General features: G+C 36.7%; 2 protein-coding genes across 9 annotated transcripts in view; one reads left to right on the plus strand and one right to left on the minus strand.

Moving 5' to 3' along the window:
- LOC146484798 (transmembrane protein 87A-like) overlaps positions 1 to 20,951 on the minus strand; it is a 28,715-nt gene extending 7,764 nt beyond the window's left edge. Inside the window, exons 1-23 of one of the 4 annotated variants that reach the window (XM_085104241.1) lie at positions 20,801 to 20,951; positions 20,555 to 20,615; positions 17,547 to 17,632; positions 16,736 to 16,840; positions 15,028 to 15,099; positions 13,730 to 13,791; positions 13,489 to 13,654; positions 12,269 to 12,325; positions 11,497 to 11,541; positions 10,796 to 10,901; positions 10,022 to 10,083; positions 9,344 to 9,436; positions 8,927 to 8,954; positions 7,170 to 7,232; positions 6,617 to 6,716; positions 5,189 to 5,282; positions 4,335 to 4,521; positions 3,833 to 3,897; positions 2,633 to 2,736; positions 2,161 to 2,237; positions 1,447 to 1,523; positions 1,211 to 1,263; positions 678 to 708 (exon numbers count right to left, since the gene is read on the minus strand). In XM_085104241.1, the coding sequence (XP_084960367.1) occupies positions 678 to 708; positions 1,211 to 1,263; positions 1,447 to 1,523; positions 2,161 to 2,237; positions 2,633 to 2,736; positions 3,833 to 3,897; positions 4,335 to 4,521; positions 5,189 to 5,282; positions 6,617 to 6,716; positions 7,170 to 7,232; positions 8,927 to 8,954; positions 9,344 to 9,436; positions 10,022 to 10,083; positions 10,796 to 10,901; positions 11,497 to 11,541; positions 12,269 to 12,325; positions 13,489 to 13,654; positions 13,730 to 13,791; positions 15,028 to 15,099; positions 16,736 to 16,840; positions 17,547 to 17,632; positions 20,555 to 20,615; positions 20,801 to 20,905 (1,899 nt within the window). In that variant the 5' untranslated portion in view covers positions 20,906 to 20,951. Of the gene's footprint in view, positions 1 to 677; positions 709 to 1,210; positions 1,264 to 1,446; positions 1,524 to 2,160; positions 2,238 to 2,632; positions 2,737 to 3,832; positions 3,898 to 4,334; positions 4,522 to 5,188; positions 5,283 to 6,616; positions 6,717 to 7,169; positions 7,249 to 8,926; positions 8,955 to 9,331; positions 9,437 to 10,021; positions 10,084 to 10,795; positions 10,902 to 11,496; positions 11,542 to 12,268; positions 12,326 to 13,488; positions 13,792 to 15,027; positions 15,100 to 16,735; positions 16,841 to 17,546; positions 17,633 to 20,554; positions 20,616 to 20,800 lie in introns of all 4 variants that reach the window. The other 3 variants (XM_085104238.1, XM_085104240.1, XM_085104239.1) reach the window with 3 other exon arrangements.
- A 41-nt stretch (positions 20,952 to 20,992) lies between these two features.
- LOC146484799 (dnaJ homolog subfamily C member 4-like) overlaps positions 20,993 to 26,114 on the plus strand; it is a 31,315-nt gene continuing 26,193 nt past the window's right edge. The window contains exons 1-5 of one of the 5 annotated variants that reach the window (XM_085104246.1): positions 20,993 to 21,161; positions 22,621 to 22,728; positions 23,873 to 23,969; positions 24,867 to 24,920; positions 25,757 to 25,881. In XM_085104246.1, coding sequence (XP_084960372.1) covers positions 22,640 to 22,728; positions 23,873 to 23,969; positions 24,867 to 24,920; positions 25,757 to 25,881 — 365 coding nt within the window. In that variant the 5' untranslated portion in view covers positions 20,993 to 21,161; positions 22,621 to 22,639. Of the gene's footprint in view, positions 21,162 to 22,577; positions 22,729 to 23,872; positions 23,970 to 24,866; positions 24,921 to 25,756; positions 25,882 to 26,114 lie in introns of all 5 variants that reach the window. The other 4 variants (XM_085104249.1, XM_085104247.1, XR_014863523.1 and 1 more) reach the window with 4 other exon arrangements.

Consider the following 26,114-nt stretch of genomic DNA (forward strand, 5'->3'; position numbering starts at 1 on the left):
CAGAGTATAGTTTTCCCCAAATTGATTTTATGATATTTAGAAACGTCAATGTCTATGTAATCTCTGCTGTTAATTTGGTTTATGTGGAAAGAGTACTTTCGGAGAAATAACGAATATCGTTGTGCTTGTTTTTCCTGCTTGTCTAAATGGCTGACAAGGAACATAGAAGGACGAGCATTTTCTTCTTGTTTATAAAACCCAAATTATTGTAAAGGCAAATTTTATAAACTGGGAGAGTAGCTCTACCATCTGTATGAATTTCATTTGAATTGGTTCACATGTACTCGAGAACCAGACTCGTTTATTTTTACTATTTGAGAGTGAATTTTTTGGTCAAAACATAGACCTCAGGCCGACCTGATCAAGTGCGGTTTCCATGGCAACGACGCACCTGCCGATCCAAATATGGCTGTTTTTGTTCATCCCTCCAGGTAACCTACCTCCACACAAAAAATGAAGGGGGGTTAAAAATTTTCATTTCCAACTTTGCTTCACTTTCCTGGAGAATTGCTCTTAAAGTCTCCTCCCCATATTCTCTTCCTTCATTTTCGGGTGCATAAGGCAACTTGAAGTACTGCCCCACCCCCACCCCCTCCCACGTCTCCCACCCCAGCCCACAGATGGATGATAGCAATGAATTTTACAAGACGAGAAAGGTATGTTGTGGAGTATCTCACCTCATCAGAGTCCAGAACACTCGGCAACACCCTAGGAGCAAACACGAACGTAGTTTTTATTTCCTACTTCACGTCCTAACTTTAAACTTCACAAAAAACGAGTCAGTAACAACATAAATGCTCGGCTTGTATTTAAAATTTTTCTTGTTCCAAAAGTATACAATTAGTGAACTAAACATGGTAATTCCTGTTGTGGGAAATCTATCTACTGTTAACCCTTTAAGCTCTAACAGTGATCAGCATCAAATTTCTCCTTGTAGTATCAATGCTTATCCAAACCCTGGGGTCATGAGAATTAAGGATATGATCACCCAATGTGAATTTTCTTGGTCTTTAAATAACTTCTCCCCAGTACTTTTATAAGAAACCTATGGGGACAAGATAGGAGAATTTGTTCTTTGATATCAGGGGTTGAAGGGTTAACAGTTCCCTTGTGGGACCTATGTTTTATGCATTGATCTGAAATCCGCAAATGTCGGAAATAAGAGTGTGCCAAAAATAACGAATTAAAATTGCTCAACAAGTATACTTACGCATCAGCAGCAGAGCTGGGAATATTTTCCTCCACCCACTTTAGGTCATCTTCCTGCAAAAGATAATTATTTTTATAAGGTTATTTTTGAGTGGAGTACCTATAAACTAGCTTTGGGTAGCTAAGTGTAACACTATAAGCAAAGCATTTGACAATTAACACGTTTATCAGTGAGAAAAATATATCTATTCCCCTTCTACATTTTTTAAACCTTTAGCTATCTGTCAATGGACTTACTGGTTTGTGTTTCCTTTTCGAATCTCCATTGATAAACACTTCTGGAACGTTTTTTACGTTCCTCATTTTCATTCCATCTGAAAAGAAAAGAAAAATATTTTTAAGTGCCAGCTTCAATAAACATTACAGCAAAAAACCTGATCATGATTGATTACTGTTGGAAAAAACAAACTAACAAAATCCATACAAAGCAGAATTAAAGGAAGAAGAAAAAGAAACAGTGACTAGCAAAATCAGATTGAGAATAACAAGCTCAGGAAAATGACAGCATGAAAAATTAAATGATAAAGGCATCCACAGTACAGTGCAAAAGTAAGTTGACAGTCCCTTGAAACTTGAACTTCATGGCTTGATCCTTGATCCTTGTAACTCAAATGGTTTGAGTCGAGTGCATCAAGAATCGAGTCAAGTGCATCGAGTATCGAGTCAAGTGCATAGAGTATCGAGTCAAGTGCATCGACTTTAGAGACAAGAAAACAAAGAATTTTTCGCGGGATTAGTTTTTTACACTTCTTATCGGGGGAGAGTCCACAGTTCAGATCGTTTTACAGTAACCAACTTTCACTCATTAACATGACTGCTTGCTGTATTTGTGTTTGTGTTGGAGCGATGTGTACTAGTAAACATTCGCAGCGGCTGTCAAAGTCTGCTGTAAATCCATAAATTACAATAACGGCAGAGGAACTATCAAACACACGCTTTGCAAAAACTCACCAAAAGCTTCTGATAGGGTCATGTTGTCATCGTCTTCATCATCATCACCAAAGTCAACAATGGGCGTAAAGGCGTATCTGTCGTAAAGAAGGATGAAAAGATCAGCAATAATGAGAACCGATTCTGAATCTAACGTCATAATTAAAGGGCTGACAGCATAACCGACCTAAATGTATTTCAGCTAGCTTTTTGTTGTTTTAGATCAGATTCACCGGAGTTTTTTCATGTGGCCTTGAATTCCTTCAGGAAATGTTGCTGCAATGTATTAGCCACTGCTTTGCGCTTCCTTTTGCGATAAAAACAGAAATCTCGCCCATAATCTGAAACACATTAAGATTGGTTATGCTCTCAGCCCTTCAATTGTAATTAATAAGTAAACAGTTTTCTTTAATCCAATGGAAGCTCTAACTGAACAGTTAAGTATTAGTACAGTAATTAAAAGAAGAGAATGATGTTAGCACTTGTTTGTTACCTTTGGTTATTAGCTGTTGGTCGCCACAGTACCATGATCACCAGCAAGACAATAGAGAACAGGAAATGCCAGAAGGCTTCGTCAAGCCACAGTTCGGACCAGTCCTGTGGTAAAAAAAAAAGAAAGAAAGAAAGGACATTTCACAGTGGTTAGTGTGTCGCCTATCAGATCATGAGGATAAGTGAACTGGTCGTAACAAGTTTGTTCAAAGAGGACCCACCTTGTCTGGGGTGGGTGGGGGAGGGGGGGGGGGGGTCATCGAAGACACCACCTATCTCATGAACAATACCAACAGAATTTTATTGGCTTTAAAATTTGAGTTGACATGGAAATACTCAGCTAGCAAGAGTCAGCATTGCTAGATTAACAAGATCAATCTCATTGTCATTTATATTGCTGGATGGCGGGGTGGCTACACGATAATGACACCCACTTTTGAGGCTGAAGGAGGGGGGTGTAGGCAGAGACCACCATCTATTTTGTGGTTTGGTGGGTCCTGTTCAAGTTTAGTAGTTTGACAACTTCCCTAAGAGTTCAAACCCTGCAATTGTTGCCCTTCTACTAAGTCCAAAAAAAGCAAAGTTTTCCTTCTCCATCATTATTTTTTAATTCGGTGATACCAGTTGCCATTTAGTCAAAATTGGGCCGCTGGCAGATGAATAGTTCCTACTTTTGTTTTTAATGGGATAATGCTAATTGTTAAAAACGTGATGATTGGATAATGAATTCCAGAGTTTTCATTGTCTTAGCGGCCATGGTATATGAGCCATTATACCATGCCCAAGAAATAGCTACCATTAAATTGTCTTCTGGTTGTTCTTGTAAAGCAAAATCAGCAAGATCTAGCAATATTTTAGAGGGAAATCTTTAATGAGGAATGCCAACAACACAAAAAGTGGTTTACAGAAGGGTCCTCTATTTCTTGATTGATTTTTATAAAACAATTATCCCACTTGTGCTTGTTGGATATGAGATCATTATAGCCAACTTGGCGCGCTATCATCTCATATCCAGTGTGCGCTCATGGAATAAATGAAGGGGTGAGTGGAAAAAAGCCCTAAGTGACATCTGATCTTATGTCAAATTCTTCTTTGCTCATACAAGGAAGAACAAGGCAATTTGCTGGGAGAATTAAGCAGTCAATGAGCTGTCACTTAAGGCTTTTTTCCACGCACCCCTTCAAATGTTAAATACACTCACTGTGATACAACCATCCTTGGCAAATCTATGCGTCTTGATGGACCAAATCATATAAGCCACAGATGCTATAAAAAGAAGTATGGCATACTGTTACATGTAAAATCTTACTAAAATAATAATTATAATAAAAAATAATAAATCATTTAAAATATATTGGAACTGCAGATGAAAGATTAAAATTATAATAGTCTAAGAGAGACCCTTGCAGTTATTTACACAACTTAGGGAAATCTGAAAAAAAAATTCAGGCTTGAACAGGATTCAAACCCATGACCAATCCTGTTCAAGCCTGAATTTTTTTCAGGTTTCTTTTTGCAATCGCTACAGTTGTGTTAACAACTGTGACAACCTTTCTTCTGCTTAATATTATCATAATAATAGTAACATAATAAATAATTATCCATTTGTAAAGTACATTTTAGAATATAAAACAATGATCAAATGGCCAAAAATGCCTAAAACAATGTTACTCGACATATGCTCAAATCATGCAAAGACTTACCCAAAACAGCAAAGACGAGTGTGTTGGTAAAGTGTCTATACAGGGAGAGTTTGATCAGGTTGCGTCGGATGCGAAGAGTACGAGTCGTCTGGACCAGCGACATAAAAATCCACCAACAGATGGAAGCATCAAGCACAGCCAATGGGATGCTGGCTATAAGCTGCTGTCTACCAGGATCAGACTTGGGCTGTGGAACAATATTTCAAGAAATTTAGCAGTGCTGAGCACACTAACCTGTCATTTTCAATTACAGATACAAAAACCAAAAAATATATTTTCCAGTTCATACATTTGCTGCATTTCTAGTCAGTCTAGGCTTCATTAAGGGCTGAGCACTGGGCAAATTAACCATTAATTTTGTCAACATGAGTTTGCCTGGCTGGTTTTAACATCTTGACCAATTTTTTCCATAAAACAGTATATTCAAGTTGACTGTCCTGCCCAGGTGTGCCAATATCTTCATCACCAGTTCAAAATCTTATAGAAACCCTTATCTATTTTCAACAAGCTACATATATAGACCCTATGCAAATGTGGCTGGCATTTTAATATTCTTTTGTTGGTATTCAAATTAGCCTTACTAACCTTGTTCTCAAGATAAAAAATCAAAAAAATATTTTACCTTGAACAAGGCTAGTGAGGCAAATTTGAATGTAGACAAAAGAGTATTAAGATATCAGCCATTGTTGCATAAGGTCGATGTACAGTATTAAACATGCAATAAATTTGGTGGCCTTCAGTTACTGAAATAAGTGAATTGGTGTGTTTCAGTTGTCTTTGTTTCACTGAGAATTATTGTAGATAAATAAGCCATATTTTAGATAAAAAGTAACAAAAGGTAAACAAACACTTACATGGAGTGCTCTGAAGCAACCTTCCACAGTCGCAAGGATGAAGTACACGGCGCCAACCCCCAACACACGATGAAGAGCTGTACCCAGTCTGGGTCTACATGAAATAGATTTTGTGATAAAAGTTAACGCTAAACAGTCATGAGGTTTCGACCTTGCCGAGGTGGATTTTAACTGTTTGTAATATATTTATGCTAAGTTTTATATTTTTACTCGCACTTGAAAATGGCCTTGGAGAGGTCAAAATATCATGACCTTTTGCATTAACTTTTATCACAAAATCCATTTCTGAGAAATTACTCATCTACATGTACATTAAATAATCAAGAAAATATGTGCAGTGACATTCCATTGCTACTGTATTATCCCATCCAATAGTTGGCTCATAAAGTACTTCTTTGTTCTCAAGGTCGGGGAGTGGGGGGAGGGGGGGGGGTGCAGAATAGTATTACTCCTACTTAATTCATGCTACAGAAACCATGTTAAGCTAATAATAGCCGTTTATTCACAAATCCAAGTGAAAAGGAGATAAATGAGGTTTTCCCTTTCTAGTTTATCTCCTGATAAGAAAATAAATTAAAACATTAATTATTTACAACTGTTTAAAATACTTAACATAAAATATATAGTACATCACACAATAGAAGAACTTAGTGTTCACTAGAAAAATTTGCAAGATGACATCTCAGTCTGTTCTTCTGTTCATAGTGTGACTTTACTTTTTACTTTCCTTTGAGGGGAGATATTTATCATTCTGAGGTATGAGGTAGTTTTAACTTTTGACCCTGTTTCGATATTTTAGCGTCTGGCTGCGAGGGCCGATTAGGTTCATAATATGAATTTACTTTTTACTTTCCTTTGAGGGGACATATTTATCAGTCTGGGGTATGAGGTAGTTTTAAATTAACTTTTGAGCCTGTTGACAAACTCTTGAAGTCTGACCATTCACATAAAAACTCCTCTGGTTTTGTTCAGTATGTATTACAACAAGTCTCTAACTTTTGAAACTGTGGACAAAATTATAGTTCGACTATTTTAATAAAGCCATACATGTTTAGTGTACCATACAAGATTGTAATATCTTTAGAGTCTGCGGACAAAAAACCCAAGTGTGACCATTCAAATGAAAGTTGTTGAGATAAATGGCTGTTCCGCCCTCTTTTTTACTTCCATTTTTTGTCAAGTTTTACATATACAGTCGACTCCCAATAACTTGAACCCTCACTAACTCGAACCTCGCGCTAACTTGAACCAATTTTCCTTTCCTTTCAGGTCATTTTCTATATAATTTTACCCTCCATAACGTGAACTCCAGATAACTTGAACCTTTTTCAATTTCCCTTGAAGGTTCGAGTTATCGGAAGTTGACCGTATGTAATGATTTGCATGCATGTTATGCTCAAGATTCACAAAACAGAAGCCTGAACTAACTTGACGATGCCAAATCCCATACTGACAATGATGACCAAGATACGAGCCAAAGTTCTTTTAACACAGGACACAAGCTCAGCAAAAATTGTCAGGCTTGGATCTGCAAAAGAAAAAAATTTACGTTTGAAAAATAAAATCACAAATGTCACAAATCCACTACATTACGTTATTATTAATGACTATAATAATATTGCATTACTGCACCTTTCAATAACATGCAGACTCTGAAGTTCAAGATTCAACCAACTGCTATGTTTTCCCTGCAGTCAATCATTGTAGCAGACCTCTTAGAGAACAAAGTCATTTGTCTCAAAGGTCATGTTAAAATGCGGTGATTGGCAGATTTCAATTCACTTTGTCAGTTTCTGTATTTTTGTGGTCGGATGGTTGGGGCAGTAACTAGGACTGATGGTAGTAAAAAAAGCCAACTCAACCTATGGCCTTGTCAGCTAAGTATCAGGTGATTTTGCAGAATAAAATTTTGTGAAATGTAAGTGTCAGTTGTGAAGACCAAACCCACAGTAATCTGTGTAAAAGTAATACTGAGACTTACTTGTTTCACCAGTAATGTTGATGTTATTGTACTCAGAGAAAAATACAGCCTTTTCCAGCATACCTAAGAGAGAGGAAGTCTTTAATGTTACATCTTCATGTACACATGAAATCATTCTGTCAGAGTACACTATAATAATTATTTTACTGAACCAAAATAATACTTATTTTAAAAAATGAAAATAACGATAATAATAACCAGCAATGTTTTGACATCTTCATGGCACCACTGTCAAGTACATTTATATTAAAAGCTGAACTTCACGCCAAACTATACTTAAGGACGGTGCCTACTATTGTTACTGCACATACGTTCTGCGCATCGTGAGATACTCGGGTTTCCTATGGGTGGTGCCTACTAATACAGGAATATTTTTGCGCAGTTTAAATCTATACAGAGAAAGCAGAACTTACCAAATGCCTTTGGTATCTCAAAAGAAAATCTGGGGTAACCATGCATTTTTCAGAGAAAATTAAGCTTCGATTTAGGAAAAAATCCCATACATTGCTTTATATTTTGGCGCTTTTTAGAGATATTGTTGCTTAATTATCTCTGAAAAATGCGTGGTTACCCCCAATTTTCTTTTTGGATTCCAATAGGCCTTGCTGAGATCTGCTTTTCTCGCATAGTCATAAACCGCACAAAAATACTTTGGTATTAGTAGGCACCGTCCTTAAGTAACTGAGGATACACCATCATTTGAGGATACTGATCAAGATTCTAAGTAAATAGTATTTTACAGATTGAGTCAGATTGGGGGTTACGTGTCAGTTTAAGTTGTCTGGTAAAACCATTTCATACAGTACTTAAGCAGTCAAATTTGCTGCCACACTTCTTCAGAATAGAGATTTATTTTTGCTTAAATGAAATGATTTGTATGCATTTCACATGACACTTGCCATCTTTAATACCTACCATCTCAAACCTCTTGCTATCTACAACAGAAACGTCTTCCCCTTGATTATTACGTGGGATGCCCTGAGGGGGCATACCGTGTCTAAAAACGGGACAATTTCTTTTTCTTCATGGTAGCCACAAATCGGCACATTAATTTATTCATTAAACTCTGCCCTCTCCTACTAGGGATGTATTGTTCTGATTGTCTTCAACAAAAGCAGGCCAATCAAAATCCATTCTTGTCGCTTATATCGCGAGGGAGGGGACCCACTCACCCCTACCTGTGTGACGTCAACGCATCATTTGATATATTTATTAAAAACAGATTAAATTTTTGGCACCATATTGTTAACATATTGTGGACTCAAGTGTGCCGTTTTCAAACGGAAATTTCACCATTTCGAAGTGGTAAATCGAAAGAATAACTTCTAAGAAGCACTCGGCATCTAAAACGGTGGAAATTGGAGAGTTCCTGGCGAAGGAATCGTGCTTCGTTTGACAGTCTGGAGCCACGATGGGAGACAGAAAAGAGGTCATAGAGAAGCTTACGTTATCATAATGGAATTTTCAAAATTTCCGGTGAGATCCTCAGTACCGTAACACAAGGGAAACAACGTAACGCGATCTTCGTGACACAAAATATTCCATTAGCAATGATAGTTTTATCAATCGGTGACGCATACAGTTGGAATAAATGAATCAGCCCCAGCATCTCGTGTAAATGCCAGTATAGGCATCTTGTTATTTACAGTAAATTACAGATGGTTATTTTGAACTTCACCTTTGTTAAATGAAGTTTTTCTTTCTCTGAAGTGTTTGAAACAGTGGAAGTCTGCTGCACTTAATAACAGTTAACTTACCCAAAGCAATGACACCTCCAATCCAAAACTGAAAGTAAAAAAAAGGTGACTACAATTATTTACTGTAGATAAAAGTTACTACACTGGTTTAGCCTTATTTTACCAGAAAAATGAGGCCAAAATATTAAGCCAGCAAAAGAAAAGCAAAGGAAAAGGTTGGCAACAGATGCTAAATAATAAAAATAGCAGAAACAAAACAATGTTCTCCAATTAAGTTGATAGCCACATGCTCTCAGCCCTTCAATCGCGTGAACTTTCAAAATGTAAAGTTCACATACAGTGTATTGAGCATTTCCATTTCCATTAAAAATAAAATTTTAGAAAATCTGTGTCCTACTTGTAGAATTACAAGAACGATTCTAATGGAAGGCACTTTCTTATATGAATAGTGTGTACTTTCATTACTATTATGATTACCTGTATTCTAAGCAAATCCCTCCACTGGCAGGCAGATACAATGAGCCACACAACTCCATAGAACACATACAGAAGTGACATAACGCCGTAAAACTACAGGAAAAAGTCATCCAGCCATTGATCAGTCTCGAGTAAGGGTTAAGTAATTATATTGCCTAACTTTTCTTAGTAGATCCATAATAAATACATCAAACAAAGAAAGATTTATGTATGGTAAATGCTCTAAAACCTTTCTCACATTCTAGCTTGAGAGACCAGCAAAAGGAAAGTCCTTTCTGTTTTCCCATAGCACTTTTCATTAGTGTTGAGACACCCTTGAAATTAGCCACAACGCTATAGAATTAATGTTTGAAAAGCATTTTTTCCTAAAGAAATACTTAAATAGCAAAACATCAGTACTTACAACATAACATAACAGGACTACATCCTGTTACCACCCCATCCCACACCTCACCCCTTGGTACATGTACTTGTTTTGCATTTGTTGTTGTTGTTTTGTTTTTTTCCTGTATAGTTTGTTTATGTTAGCTTCTGTGGCGATTCAATAAAAACAATAAAATAAAATAATTAAAAAAAGGCATTACATACATGCTCTCCAAAAGAGAACAGAACACATAAACGGACTCAAACATGGGAATGCTACTACTGTAAAATTTATGTAATACTCATGTTGTTTACTGGGTAAAGAGGCCAGTCAGAGGCTGACAGGTATCCATGTTTGCCTTTCATTTCAACATTTACTGCAAGGAAAAATTGAAATAATGCCACCATTGAGAATGATGTATTATTCAGTTAGTGACACAGGCATACTTGGAAAAAAGGAAATCCGAATGCTGCTATCAGGAATCAAACCTATGACCTTCTGATTACTAGTTCGGATGCTCTACCACTGAGCTACTGGAGACATGTGGGAGCTAAGGCCTTTAAACAAGGTTCATGGGTTGAAGAAACATCCTGCATACTGCCAGGATTTCAAAGTCAATGCATGGCATATGCGCAATGGAATAAATTAATGTGATCATGGTATATTTAAAGCCAGCTGAATAAATGAGAATGATGTGTTATTCAGTGATTGAACACCATAAATTATTGAAACACACAAGTCATCATTGGTAGTTAACAACAAAGATGCAAACAAAGACATTTTGCAATATAATCCTAATCAAAGGGAAGGTAGTTTCTTGATTTCATAAAAAGCACTTGTAGTTTTGGATTATGGTGAAGATGCTGACACAGATAAAACTAAAAATTACACTGGTTTGAAAAACTTCGAACCAAGGTCAAATTCAAACCACAAATTATATACTGTGAGTCTTATTCTTCTGGTACATATAAAACTGGAAAAACAAATAAAAATCAATACTAAATACATGAACTTGATGTAAAAAAAAAAGTTTAAGGCTGCTCTGCTCTGCCATTACAAACAAGATGTAAAACCTTGGTTTAACTTACAAGTTAGCTTGTATTTTTTGTCACCATCTATTTTTTCCTTTGGATAGGCATTCACAATAAGTAGATAAACTCCATCATGCCTTGTGACACAAACACGATTTTCAACCTGGTGGGCAGGAAAAGATATAAAAAGCTCTTTGAACAAGAAAATCATTACATTCCAAAAGAAGCATTTTGTAAAAGGGGCTTTTGAACAGAACACCCACTTTTAGACAAAGGGGCTTTTGAACATAACACCCACTTTTAGACAAAGGGGCATTTGAACAGGGCACCCACTTGAGACAAAGGGGCATTTCAGGGCATCCACTTTAGACAAAGGAGCATTTGAACATGGCACCCACTTTACACAAAGGGGCATTTGAACAGGGAACCTACTTTAGACAAAGGGGCATTGAACAGGGCACCCACTTTAGACAAAGTGGCATTTGAACAGGGCACCCACTTTAGACAAAGTGGCATTTGAACATGGCTCCCACTTTTAGACAAAAGAATCCGCAACAATTTGTTGTACAGCAAATGATCTGCAAAAACCGCTAAGTTGCAAGACAAATGTATAGCACAACAGGATATACACCCTGTAAGTAGCTATGGGCTGCCCCATAGATCATGTACTGACACAAGCAAAACTGCTTATTGCACTGGCTCAACCCTAGCTTTGCCTAACTTACATACAGTCAGATTAATCACTCATTAAGATGTACCTTTGAAACAGCGGTAGTTGTTCCTTTAGTTGTGCTGTCATTGGGCTGTTTTAAAAAACAAAATAATTAGCACTTTACTGCCACATGTGTCAGTGTACCGTGTTGTACAAAATAACAAGGATGGCTAAAGATTTAATGCCATAAAACATTATTTTTTAATAAAGAAAATTTCTCAAACCAACGTTTGTTTTGAAATTCTAAAAAGGAACAACTAAAATGAACACTCTTCACCCTTGTGAGGTACTTTCTATAGTTCTGTTCATTACAACAATAAAATGAAACCAATATATTGAGTAGTACTTTCATCCTAACTTTTGAGTCTGTGGATGAAATTCTAAAGTGCGACCATTCAAATGAAAGCGACTAAGCAGTACTTTGCTGTGGTGCTGTTTATTATGCTGTACAAGGTGGTTCTGACATTGGAGCCTGTGGACAAAATCCTAAAGTGTGACCATTCAAATGAAAGTTACATTGCAGTACTTTCCTGTGGTGCTGTTTATTATGTTGTACAAGGTGATTCTAACTTTTGAGTCTGTGGATAAAATCCTGAAGTGTGACCATTCAAATGAAAGCTACTGAGCAGTACTTTCCTGTGGTGCTGCTTGTTTTTCAAACGAATTTGAAATTATATTATTTGAAACAAGTGATGAACAAGTTTCTTTGATATTCTGTGATATTCTTCAAAAAGTGGTTGATTAATAAAAATAATATAATTGTAACTAAAGGTACCTTAGATGAAACTACAGGATAAAGATAAATTTGCATTTATTACCTTTTGTTCTTTAGGAGAAGTTGGCTTAGTTTTATCTTCCGCTTCACTTTCACTTTCCTTCACAAAAAAACAAAGTTTTTATTATAAATTACATTTTACGCTAAAAGAAATCAAAAGGAAAAGGCGAAGTGGTAAGTAACACAACAAAAAGCAATTTTTCCGACATAAACCCTGTATACAAGTATAATAAATAAAAATAAACAGGAACTACAACTTCAGAGTGGCTCTTCGTCCACTATTCCCTAAGTGGTTGGAATTTTGAAATAATGGTTTCTATGGATGGAGGAAAACCAGTGAGAGAACCACAGGAAAAACACTTGGAGCAGGGACAAGAACCAACCACATACTCAACCCACATGACATTGACAATGAGAATCTAAAGCCCAGTCTACACAAGCAATTTTTATGTGGCAACTGTATGTGGCAATTTTTATTTGCCTCTGTAGATGGCTCGACTAATATTTTTTGTTGTTAATCTACGTCAGTACTAATTTCGCACAGCGGAGATGACCATGGCAAGGCAAAAAGCAAGATGGCGAAAGTCAGAAAACCGGCCAGCCGTTGAAAAAATTGTCACATTTTATGACTGGCATCTCGTCTACACAGACAATTTTTTTATGTGGCAATTTTTATTTGCCACATAAAAACAAACACGCCAGCTTTTCAGCAAATGCAGTTGTCACATAAAAATTGGTCATTTCTCATCATCTACACGGGCAAATAAAAATTGCCACATAAAAATTGCTTGTGTAGATGGGGGTTAACCCAGGTCACCCTTGTGAAAGGTGTCATTGCTCCAATCAATGTACTATTCCTGGGCCTCAGCTTGTCGAAAAAAGTCGATTAAGGTTGATCCATGACTAAATGTCAACTAAGCCTTTCATCTCACTCATTCAAAAACGTTTTTAAGCCTAGATAAAGAAAAGTCAAAGTTACAACTGAGAGACTAAAATGTTTTTGAAAAATCTTTATTGAGTAGTAGTTAAACTTGAATCAAAGTTCACATTAACCCAGGATTAATTATCTGGGCTATAAACAACTGGGCCGTGTTCTTTCTCCAATTAAAGATTTTAAGTGCCCTTATAAAACAAGTTCAACCCTTTCACTCTAGTGTGCACTCAAGCTCAAAACAGTCAATTTTTATTGCTGTTGTTGTTTTCAGTTCTGTGTTAAGAACTCTAGAAAGTCGCAAAATAAATTAAATTTAACTACAGCTTTACCTCATCTCCTCCATCCTGGTTAGTAGTGCCACCTTTGCTACCTTTAACAGGATCGTCACTTCTCCTCTTTCGGTTCTGGTTTGATTCTTTCGGTACTTGGTTCGCTAAAGCAACAACCTTTGAAGCAGCACTTGGTTTTGACGCCACAGTTGATGAGACCTTTTGACTTTTAGGAGCTTGCTTTTTAGTGGAAGTTTGTGCTGAGAGTTTTTTACTTGGGGTAGCTTTGAGAGTTTTACTGCTTTTTTCAGCTGATTCAGTCTTATCTTGGTTTTTATCATCAGTTCCTTCACTATCATCGGACTAGAAAATTAAAAAGTAAAGAAATAATGGAGTGATGTGTGATTTAACATTTTGGATAGACAAACATTGGTATGGAACAACAATATTGATCACATATTTGTCTGAAATAAGGTCAAGATCTATGGAAGTGGGAAGCATATCCCCACCCAAACTTGGTGTGGTACCAATCATTGTTGATAGTGTTGGTTGATAGTATACATGTGATTTTAAAATGCGTTTAAATGCCTGAGGTAGCCATTTAGCATCCGTTTAAAACCTTTTTTTTTAAACAGTTTAACAGAAAAGCATTAGTGTACGTTTTCCCATTCACGGTCACATGTATAGGATATTACACTGTAACGGTTCCTTCAGCCAAAATTAACAAGACATTTTAAACACGACATCTTGTGGAGATAAGCTGGTATCAGGCAACCTTTTTACGAACATGAGCTTCAGTTTGAAAAAAAGGCACTTGATTACAGGTTGTGGAGCCAGATTTTTCAAAGCTATAATTATAGCACCATTATCTCTAGAGCTACAACATAAGAGAACATGGTGTACACAAGGCTGTAGTGAAGAGCCATTTTCATGTCACCTTGGCTGAAAGAAACCTTATCACTACAAGAAAGCTGGGACTTGGCATAATTTTAAGGTATCTATATGGTCTATGGGGTTTCTCTAACTTTTAAAACTTTCCAAACCATAAATAGGTGTCCCCCCCCCAACAAAAAAAAAAACAAACAAATTCCTGAAGTGATGCCATCAGACACCAAACCCTAAGCACCCTGGCAGCCAACCTTGAGGGGGGTGGCTCAAGCAAGAACTTTGAACCAATTATCACGACATGGGGAAAACGGGTCAGAACGAGGGGCTTATCAAAAGGCTGGATAAAAAATTACAACTAAAAATGTCAATAAATATGAAAACAAGCACAGTACATTTTTAACAGTCTCGTAGAAGAAGAAATTAACAGACAAATTAATCAGCCGGCGTAATTTTTCTGGATGTGCAGTTCATATCCCCTCTCTGACCACTAGTTGGATTTGTTTCACGTTAGTCCCCTGTTTCAAATCTCCGCCAGGCTTTATAAATAGTCAACTGGTTAGTCTCCCTGCCAGCTGGAATTTTCAATTAAACTGTCTGCGTTTAGTTTGCATTTCTTTCTGTTATTTATAGTGTCCCAAATTAGCAATGCAGTGCTGGATAAGTTGATATTATTTTATATATAATAATAACCTCCTCTATCTTTGTACTCACATGACTTTCATCATCTGGTACAGCACTAGCTGCAGGAGCATAAAAAACTAACTCCTTTCCTTCAGTCATATCCTGCAAATAATAATAATATTATAATAATAATATAATAATAATAATAATAATAATAAGAAGAAGAAGAAGAAGAAGAAGAAGAATTAGAATAACAATAATAATAATAATAATAATAATAAGGTTCTTCTAGAGCGCAGCTACGCTACATATTCTCAGTGCACTTACAAAATAAAGCTAAAAAGAAAACAGTTATCACAGAATTCTTTACAATCAAAGTTGAATAAATAAAAATGTCTTGTGCATTTTTAATGACTACTGCCAAGCGATTCTAGGGAGAAGGAGCTACTACAGCAAAGGAACGAGCACCGTTTGCCTGGGTCTGATAATACCATTGTTGCAATGTTAGTCCATTGGAAGCATAGAGAACACTACGAAGGGGGTAGTGAAGCTGTAGAAGGTCGCTGATATAGGGCGGGGCCATTTCGTTCAATGCTTTATAGGTCATGGTTATAATCTTAAAATCAACCAGGGCTCTTGGTGACGGGAAGCCAACGTAGGCTGCATAATACCAGAGTTGTGTGCTGGAATTTTTTAATCTTACAAAACATTATCAAGGTACAATTGCACATTAATTAAAAACTATTACTTTAGCCAAAAAAGAAAAATTGAGAAACTGAAAACAAATGAGAATCCAAAGCGTACTTGATTTTTTTCTGTTTCAGTTCCAACATAGGTATAACAAAAGAATTCCATGCTTGTCTCACCTTTTTTTACATATATTTTTTCCTGTTTTGGAGGACCAAAAAATAGTAAAAAACTACCTCTTATAATTTAGGCCATCATGAAAAAAGAGACAATTTACAGAGCTTTGTTTCACATGTTCTGTTCTCAGAGCTACACTTCTTATACCATAGCCAGTGTGCACATCAAGTTGGAGCAAAAGGGATTTCAAGACCAGATCGCTCCAAATAGTATTGGACCAAACTCCTTAAAAATAATATTACTGAAGGTGCCACAGGACAGCTAATAAATCATTTTCATGCAAAACAATAACTATGTAAATGGAAGAAAATTTACAAAATTTAAAGGATATGGCATGAATGAAAACATAAATTATACCATGAAAGAATAAATTTTTAAAAGGGAAAAGGGCTTACATGTACAATTCAGCCAATAGTTGGTAATATATTTCTTTGCTAATTTTTAAATGGGAGAAGAGAGATCAATGACTTAAAATTAAAAGAAACCACTTAACAGTACAACACTTCAATGCCATAGCAGTTTCCAAATGTGTGACCTGCATAACAATTTATTTTAGATAAAAATAAAATAATAATAAATACTTTGTTTATAGTGGAAATGCACTTAGCTACCCAAAGCTAGTTTACAGGCATTCCACTCAGAAATAATAGGAAACAAATAACCAAATCGAACATAATGCGTGGCCGAGGCAGGACTCGAACCCGGGACCTCCGGATTTCAAGTCCGGCGCACTTACCACTGGGCCACGCTGCCTCCATGTTATTTATTTATTTTTGTACTTGCCATGGCAACTAAAATAGTTGGAACTTGGAGCACTGGTATGCAAACAAAAAATTGGAACATTCCATAACTCCCATGTTTTCCTGACCCATATAAAATGAAGTGTAAGTAAACTAAATTAAATATCTTGCTCAAGATAAACTGTAACACTCACCTGTAAGCGTATACTAGGAGATTTACAAGAAACTTCTTGTTCCCCATTAAGAGAATGGTTGGCATAGTAACTCCACAGATTTTTAATCTCCCTTTCATCGTTATCCTAGAGCAAATAAAAGTTGCAGAGACAAAAGGTAGCATCCAGTCAGATGGAAAGTCAATCAGACAGATTATTGTTACATGTATAACAAGCCCCTCACCCACTCGCAATGTTAAAGAATTAATAATAATTAACATTGGTTCATGCTTTAGTGTGCACCAAGTGATAAGGGACACAGGAAGTTTAGAAAGTATGAGAGCAGCATAAGAGCTGCTCGAGGTGCAGCCAAGAATGACTGCAGCTAGCTCTGGGTATACAGATGCACGATGAACAACTTGATGAAAGCAGGGGAAAAAGTAGATTCAAACAAAACATCCACACAAAGGAATCTAAAAAATGAAAAAGGTCTTAATTTCCTTAATTCTTTAACCATTTTCTTGGCCAAAGATGTTTAATTTTTTTTTATTGTTTGCCACCAAATATAGTTTACAACAATTAATCATTAAGAAATAAAGAAAAATGGCGAGGAAGCCCAAAAAATTATGTCACTCTAGGCAATTGTTGCAACAAACAGGTTGAGTTTGCTTAAGTCATCAGCGTGCTCGACAAGATTATAATGCAAATTTGCATGTACAGAATTTGATTGCATGGATTTGCACTGTAGCATAATTATTTATAAGGGCTAATGAGCTCAATAACAACCCCATCAAGGGGGATGGGTACAAAAATGGTGATCACTGGAACTCAGAACTTTGACAAAATTTCTCACCTTCACAAAAGCAAACATCTCCGCACACTCTGAGACTTCTAATCGCCATTTTATTACAACTAATCCTGGGTAACCTGCGCATTGGCCTAAAAGTAAAAATGAAAAGATTAAGATTTACGTGAGATTCATTTTTTTTGTTGGCTAGTAACACATACTAAAACTAGATTTCAATTTTTTTTATCATAAGCACTGGCAAATAAACTATTCTCATGCAATTGAACTGCAACTGAACATTCCACACTGCATTCTCCTGCTTGTTTAAAGTGTAATTTGATCACTAATTTTTCCTGTCACAACTTCATGTCATACACCATGAGATACAAACATCTCAGCAAAATTGAACTACAATCTTGATCAATACTCTTAGAAAAGTTACTACATTGTTACCCGGCGCTTAGTTCCCTCCCCTCCCCTTGTTTCAATGTTGGGTTTCAATGTTGAATTATTTTACATTACTGTATCACGGATGTGTAATTTTCAATCAGAATTTTTTAATCAGATTTATAATGGTAATTGAACTGAGTGGAGTGCAATTTGGTCTGAAATCATACGCGTGATTTCAAAATCAAACGAGCGCGCAGCGCGAGTTTGATTTGAAATCACAAGTATGATTTCAGACCAAAATTGCACGAAACGAAGTTCAATTACCACTTAATTACATCCATTTTGAAATCACAGAGGATCATTGTCAATATTAATATTCTATTTGTGTTACTTCATTTCCATTTTGATGGGTTAAAGAAAGGATGCAATTTAGAGCAAAAAATGGTGCAGTTTGGGAATAAATTGCACCATTTTGGACCAATCAGATTCCAAGGATCACCAGTGATTTCAAAATGGATGTAATTGAGATTTTTATTTTTTACTTTAACCCTTTGACTCCTGTCGTGTTGCCATGGTTTTCGCATAAATTACCTTTTTCCTAGAACGCTTTTACTCAATTAACTGCGCAGTAGATAAATAAATATTATTGGCTTCCAAAATTAACTGCATATTAAACTGGAATGATTAAACAAATGTTTTCCGACGTAAAATAATATGGTTACCGATTAATCATTTGCCGAAAAACACACTTGAACGCAAAAATTGCTAAAATTCACGGCATGTTGATGAAAACCTTTGGCATATCAAATTTCAACCCGCTTATGCAAATTGCCCTTGATTACGCATCTGTTTCTTCTCAAACGAATATATGAATTGACAAAGACTCAAAAATCAACAAAAAGCTTTTCCAACAAAACTTTTTATTGAAATAAACGATATATTTACTATTAGAGGCAAAAAACTTTCAGTTTTTTTGCGTGCGTGCAAACACGCATGTAAAATTTGAAGACGCTCCGTGTTTGTTCAAAGCGATCACTCGCAGTAAATTCGGGCACGTTTGCGATGAAAATTACAGAAGTTACAAAATTCTGGTTCAAATCATCACTTAAACTATTTGTAAAAAGCAAATCCACATCGAAAAACATCATTTACCGTGTTGTCACAATTGTCCTGGTCTTATAAACTCCGTTTGAAGCCCGCGGCTCGGTTTTAACTTTTGAGGCATATTTCGGTAGCGGCGTGGAAATATAAGAGATCACAACGCGAAACAGCTTTTCGCTGTTTTTTAACGCCTCCAAGTTCTCTTTTTTGACGGTAGATTATTGTTCACGGTTATTCCTTTCCATTGTGAGCTTAAAAAGGATGTACTTGCTTTAAAAGATGCAAAAAACATGTCTTGAAACTTCAGGACCGATTCACGCGCGGCACCATTTTGTAATTTTGCTCAGCTCCATGCGGTAGGTTCAGAAGGATCCTTTCCCCTACCCCCTAAAATGCCTTAAAATATGCGCAAAAGACAGATTCTGATTGGTTTATCATTCTACTAGCTATTGTGACCTTTTCAGGACGAAAAAAACTCCAGGAGGGGAGGGAGAACGTTTCGAGTTTCACGCGCGGAGCATGCGCGAGGGACGGCCGGTTTTGGCCGGTGTAGGAGTCAATGGGTTAAATGACATTTTATAGCTATTTTTATTGTACTTAATTATCATTATTATTTCCACCCAATTTTGTTTATTATAGAGGGCCTCTATAGATAGCAGTTTTTATCTTGTACAAAAACTGAAGGAGTTACCCTGTTAAAATAAAGGTTTCTTATTCTTACTGTTCATGGAGGCTCCAACACTGAACCGGGGAGGGGGGAGGGTGGAGAAATGGCAAGCAGGGACTGAAAATATATAACTTAGTAAAATTGGTTGACCATCAGTAGAAGAATTAATGGGATTAATCTTGTTTACAACCTTCCCAACAGAATTTGATGATACTTGTAGATTTGATTGATTGCATTCCACTATATACTATACTTCTTTGGTTCTATATGTGAGCCCACCTGGAACTCAATGTTTGGTTATTCTTGATTACTGAACCTAAACAAACCACAAATGTTTTTGAATGAGTCTGATTTTGGGTTGATTTTGTTCAATTAGGCAGCCTGGAAACATGTTTTTAAAAATACAATTGCATTTCTGCCTCTTACTTGTCAATACTTAATTATTATGATGTGATTTCATTTATACAAGGAGTCTCGTTATTGGAACATATCGTTCTGTGAGTTCTCTCCTGTCAGAGGTTTCTTCATTTTGTTTTTTTCTCCTCTGGCGAAGTTTATAAATAAAATAAAAATAAATAAAATTTCTACAAAGTCAAGCGAACACAAGTAACGTTCCATGTACAAACAACCTCAAAAACTATACAAAATATGTATAAGCTTGAGCTTGTTCTTTTTTTTTTTTTTTGTTTCAACAATTTCATGTCTCTCAAGGAGTTGAGGATAATTTTGAGAAATTGAAGACCTTTTACCAATTAACAAAAACTGTTCACTAAAATGACTCTACAATCATCATTCCGTGTGAAATAAATCTTAATTAAAACATAACTTATAATATTAGCACAAGCAATAGGCTGAATTTTAGTTTAAACGTGTCAGCTTTTTTGAGCTTATTTGACTACACTAAGCTTACATTTACCTTTTATTGCGACGCTGTAACCTTTGTTCATTGTTTTCGAAAACGTTCCATAAGTGTGGTTCTGAAAAGAACAAACGAAAACTGAATTCCAAAACTGGGAATAAGCTTATTATTCCAAATAAAATTATGCAAAAAAAAACAAGAGTTTAAAAAATTAAATTCAAAATTAAGGTGCGTTTTAACAAGACAACAAAAAAAGAAAACTTTAGCCGAACACTATAACTAACCAGACCAATAATCGCTCACCTTATCAAATTTCAGATCCTTTTTACCTGGTTCCGGGAGGCAAGTAACAGAAAGCAGAAAAGATATCACGAGCATAAAAACAAAATAACCTTTCCTCTCCGCCATCTTGAATCGAACGAAGCTTTGTCAAAACGCATGCGTAGTAGGAGTTGATGACGTTTACAAGATGACGTTCAATTACCAACATGGGTGGGGAGGTGAAGTTAGTGTATCGGGTAGTTTCCAAAATGGCGGACTGAGTTTGTTTTGTTCGCCGCGCGGGTTTGTCCACCAAGATTTTTAGCCTTGCCAACGTCATGGGTAAATAGGCTTTGTTCTAGAGATAGAATTGAGGTGTTAATGGCCACTAGAGTCAGTAGAGGTGAGACAAACAAAACAGTTGAACCCAAAATATAAGTTTAATGGCCGTTGTTATGTAAGCTTTATATGTTTTACTTTAAGTCTTTGACTTGTTTTAAAATAAGGACTGCTTTTGGGCTGTTATTTTTATGTCTGATCAGAGTTCCATTTTACTAAAAGTAGGCCTAAGCTTGTCACTTGGTCTTCGATTCTGGAGTACCAAGAACTAAGCAGGGCTGTCAACCTCACACGTCTTTTGAAAATATGGAAAATATGACTTCCCCGGCCAGCAATAACAAAGCGCCTTAAGCCCCGTCTACACGAGCAATTTTTATATGGCAATTTTTATGTGGCAATTTTTGTTTGCCCGTGTAGATGATGAGAAATGACCAATTTTTATGTGACAACTGCATTTGCTGAAAAGCTGGCGTGTTAGTTTTTATGTGGCAAATAAAAATTGCCACATAAAAAAATTGTCCGTGTAGACGAGATGCCACATAAAATGTGACAATTTTTTCAAAGTCCGGCCCGTCTTCTGACTTTCGCCATCTTGCTTTTTGCCTTTCCATGGTCATCTCCGCTGTGCAAAATTGTTACTGACGCAGATTAACAACAAATATATGTCGAGCCATCTACACGGGCAAATAAAAATTGCCACATACAGTTGCCACATAGAAATTGCTCGAGTACAGAGCTTTACAGGGCTTTACAGAGGCGTTACAGAGGCGTTGTTTACAGAGGCGTTGTATCAAAACCACCAAGGGGGGGGGGGGGGGGGGACGTACATGAAACAACACGAAACAACACTAACCATCTCAGATTTTCTTGTCAAAACTTCGAGTATATGACAAATAGCAAACTTCTTCAATTATCCGGGAGATTACATACATAAATCTGGAGACTGGGAGATACGGTTCAAAATCTGGAGACTCCCGGATTATCCGGGAGAGTTGACAGCCGTGCTAAGTTATGTACATCACCAACGTCACATGAAAATATCATTGTGAATTGTGCATTAAGCTTAAATATACCAATTTAACAAAATGATAGAACAACTAAGTCAGTTATAAAATCTTTGAATGAAGAGTAAAGAAAAGAAACACAACTTCTGGAAATAAGTTACAACTATTGTCCATTAGATTTAGGGTAAAGAGCTGCTTCCCAATATCCCCCACCTCTCTCCCCACACCCCCTCCCCTTCCCACACACCCCTCCCAAATACCCCTCCCCCTCCCACACACCCCCCGCCTCCATCAGAGAAAATAGGATCTGTGAAACATTTTATATGTTGTAAACTTATCGTTGTAAAGGGAACAAATCATTTTCCAACTCAAATGTGTGCTTCTATACTTGTAGCTTTTTTCCATTATCTCAGGTACAGGAATTAAGTAGCTCTAATCCGGTTAAATTTTAAGTTGGGTTTATATTTGCTTGACAGCAGACCTTTGAAACTGATACCTTGTGTTATCTCGTTAATAAAGCTGACCTTGCAAGCCTGCCATGTTGATGTGTACAAGAAAGCAGGAGTGGCGGCATCCTTTTGCTGTTTTCCGTGTAGCATGTCCATATTCAACTGCTGCACAAACAAGGTGTGTACCAAGGGTCACATTCAGTTCAAGTTGAATATTACAACATCTTGATAACCAGCCAGAGTAATCATAATGATGTAAAATGGGTGGACCCCACGGAGCTGAGTACTTGAAGGATGAGATTGTGCAGTTCCTGAATAAAATTCATACCTAACCCATGGAAGGTCACTGGAAATTCCTAGTGGGAGGAGGATCTTAAAAGCAAAAATTTTAGGAGCAACGTATGAAGCAAAACTGGAATTTTCTGGGCAAGGGGGGTGCAAAACAAAAACCCCACACATTCCCATCAACCAACTTAATTTTGTTTATGCAGGCAATATCTAATACTGTTATTCTGGCTGTGCTTGTAGTGGGCATTGGGCAAACAAGGTCATTACTAACCATAAAGTTCTCAGTCACATTGTAAAGGAAACAATCCCCAGGATTTAGCATCCTTTTGCTTTGATTGCTACTTTTGAGTGGTTACTTTAACCCTTCAAGCTTCAGTAGTGATATCAGCAACTCATTTCTCCTTACAATAACATTACTCAATCTAGCATACAGGTTGTGAGAATTAAGGAAATAATCACCAAAGATGAAATGCCTTGAACCATTATGAAGAGGAGAGAAGAAAATGTGCATTTTTGATATTGTGCAGTTCCAGAAAATATCCATACTCCCCCCATGGAAGGTTTTTTTTTCTTTTGTTTTATTTTGCAACTCCCCCCCCCTCCCCCTAGGAAATTTCAGTTTAGCTTCATACTTTCCTTGTAAAATTTTGACTTTTAAGACCCCCCTTCCCGTAGGAAATTCCAGTGACCTTCCTTGGGGGTGGGTATGAATTTTTTTCTGGAACTGCATATTGGAGCTTGGTCCGAGGGTTAACTGTATGCTCTGCACAACTTGTATAGTGTACATTATGTTTTTGAGGTCAATATTGCTTTTGAGGGATTGTCCCTTTCAGTAGCCTGATTCTTAGATGGTCCAAAGTCGTTCACAGTCATTCCCTCCTCTCCCAGAGTCAGGCTACATATTTGGAGGTACATGTAGCTAATTTCTTGGGTTGCTGACAATGGTCTAATCAAATTTAGTTGCTTCTTTTGGGAATATTTGTTACATTAGGAACTTAACAGGACATGTATCTGTTGTTATGTCTGATTTACAGCACATCAAGAAAGCAAACTTTGTATGAGGTCCTTGGCGTACCCGAAACAGCAACTCTGGGAGAAATTAGGGATGCATTTATCACAAAATCTAAAGAGGTGATGGTTTTATCCCATTTTCAACAGCTGGTGTTAATACATGTGTAAAAGGCCATTTCTAAGTTGCTTCAAACCTCATTAAAAAAGCAATGCTAAGTGCAAAGCTTTTCATGTGAAGACTAGTTTTGTTTGCATATGAATGAAAACCAATTTTTACAATAAAAACTTTGCACTAAGCCTCACTTTCATAATGAGGTTCAAAGCAACCTGGAAATGGCCTGTTAAATGCAATACCTCACTTTTACCATCGGGTGATGTGTGTGCATTAAGGAGATAAGGGTGGATGGAAAGATCAGTTTGGGTCCAATAACACAGTTTGGGGGATCACAGAGCATTGAAATCCCTTTCAATGTCCTGCTTAACCAAGGGTAGGGATGGAAAAAAAAAAGTACAAAAATACTAAATACCCATCACCTGCTTTATTCTTAACCTTAAAGATGGTGTTTCGTTTTGCTCTAGAATTCATTAATGTTATTAACAGTCCTTGTATTAGTAGGCAGGGTATTGAACATGTATACACCCTTGTATCTAATCATCATTGTTATCATTATCAGAAAGTGTATAAGGCCATATTGTATCTGAAGTTTACCTGATATTTCAATGTGTTTACACGAGCCAACATGTTTCTCCTTTGTATGGTGGACTCTTATTAATACAGCAAATGAATAACCATCATAGTTATGTATGCAACTGCAATCATATGGTAACTCATCGATTGATTCTTTCATCCTCAGTTCCAAATATATGAGTTTCATATACAGTGTATTTCACTTCCATGGTAATTATCCTATCATGGGATTTAATTTCAGCTTATTATGTGTTCAAGAAAATGCTGCTAGTATTGTGCAATTTACTCATTTATTTGATTGAAATTTTTCTCTAACTCGTACTCTGTAGTCACATCCAGACATGAATCCTCTAAGACCAGAACTCCATGACACATTCGTACAGGTAAAGTACTACCAAATTAATGCTATTTTTCCCTTGAATTTTAGGAGATCGATATTTCAGGGTTAGTCACTACTTTGTGTTCTTTATAAGTTGAGTTTACAGTCTTCTAGTCAAAAGCTGATGGTATGAAATGAATAAACTTTGATTTAATTAGATACATTAGCACTAAACTCATTACTATTAGATGAGCTTGGGAACTGTTGCCTTAAAGGTGGGCAGGGGGCCTGAGCCCTTCCGGCATAGTAGGGACTCAGGTATCCATAGCAACTATGTAAGTAGGAACCACCCTTACAAGTAGCTGCTAACTGGCACCATCTTGGTAGAAAAATAACTACCGTGATCTAATACTCACCAAAACCCACAAATCAAAAGGGTGGCCAGGCTGGGAGCAAAAATCCACAACAATTCTCCAGACGGCAAGACATCAAGTGATCTGCCACAACCAGCTCAAAATTCAAAGCAAATTCAATTATATTATTATTTGCCTTAAGGTGGATTTCCACTGTCACATAAATTTTATGTGCGCATAGAAGTAGATTTAGCTGGCTTTACATGTACGTACGTAAACAAGATAAGAAGCGATATATGAGCCGCATGCGTAAACGCAAAAAGTTGAACGGCACTCTATTAGTTATGTTCACGCAAGCCGTTCATATGTCGCTTCTTATTTTGTTTACTTACATAAAGCCAGCCCACTGTACATCCATACACACGTAAAATTTACGCGACAGTGGAAATCCACCTCTACACTTCATGGCTCACTAAATATCCACCATATCCCACCACCACAGTTTGTTATATAACTTTTTAAAACAGTATTATCTTACTCCGCACAGATCAATGAGGCATATAATATATTAAGCGATGCCAGTCGCCGACATGAATATGATGTCAGACTTGGAAAAGCTGGGAGTTCTTCATCATCAACAGCAAATCCATTTGGTTCTGTGCCAAATCACAGGTATCATTATCTTGCTGACTTTGATGTACCAAACCTCAGTGGTAACCCGATAGCTACATGTAGCAGTAACCAGTTCAAAAGTATTCCTATAGCTGTTAGCTGATCAGATTAGCTCAGTTGGTGTTAATTGCTTTTTGTTACTTGTTAAAATATTGAGAATTTACCTCACCAACTTGCAGATCATACAAGCAGTGTATAGTTTCCTTGATGTTACACTATCTTTGTTAACCATC

Source organism: Pavona decussata, unplaced genomic scaffold (genome assembly GCF_977016875.1).
Source record: "Pavona decussata unplaced genomic scaffold, jaPavDecu1.1 SCAFFOLD_29, whole genome shotgun sequence".
Lineage (NCBI taxonomy): Eukaryota > Metazoa > Cnidaria > Anthozoa > Scleractinia > Agariciidae > Pavona > Pavona decussata.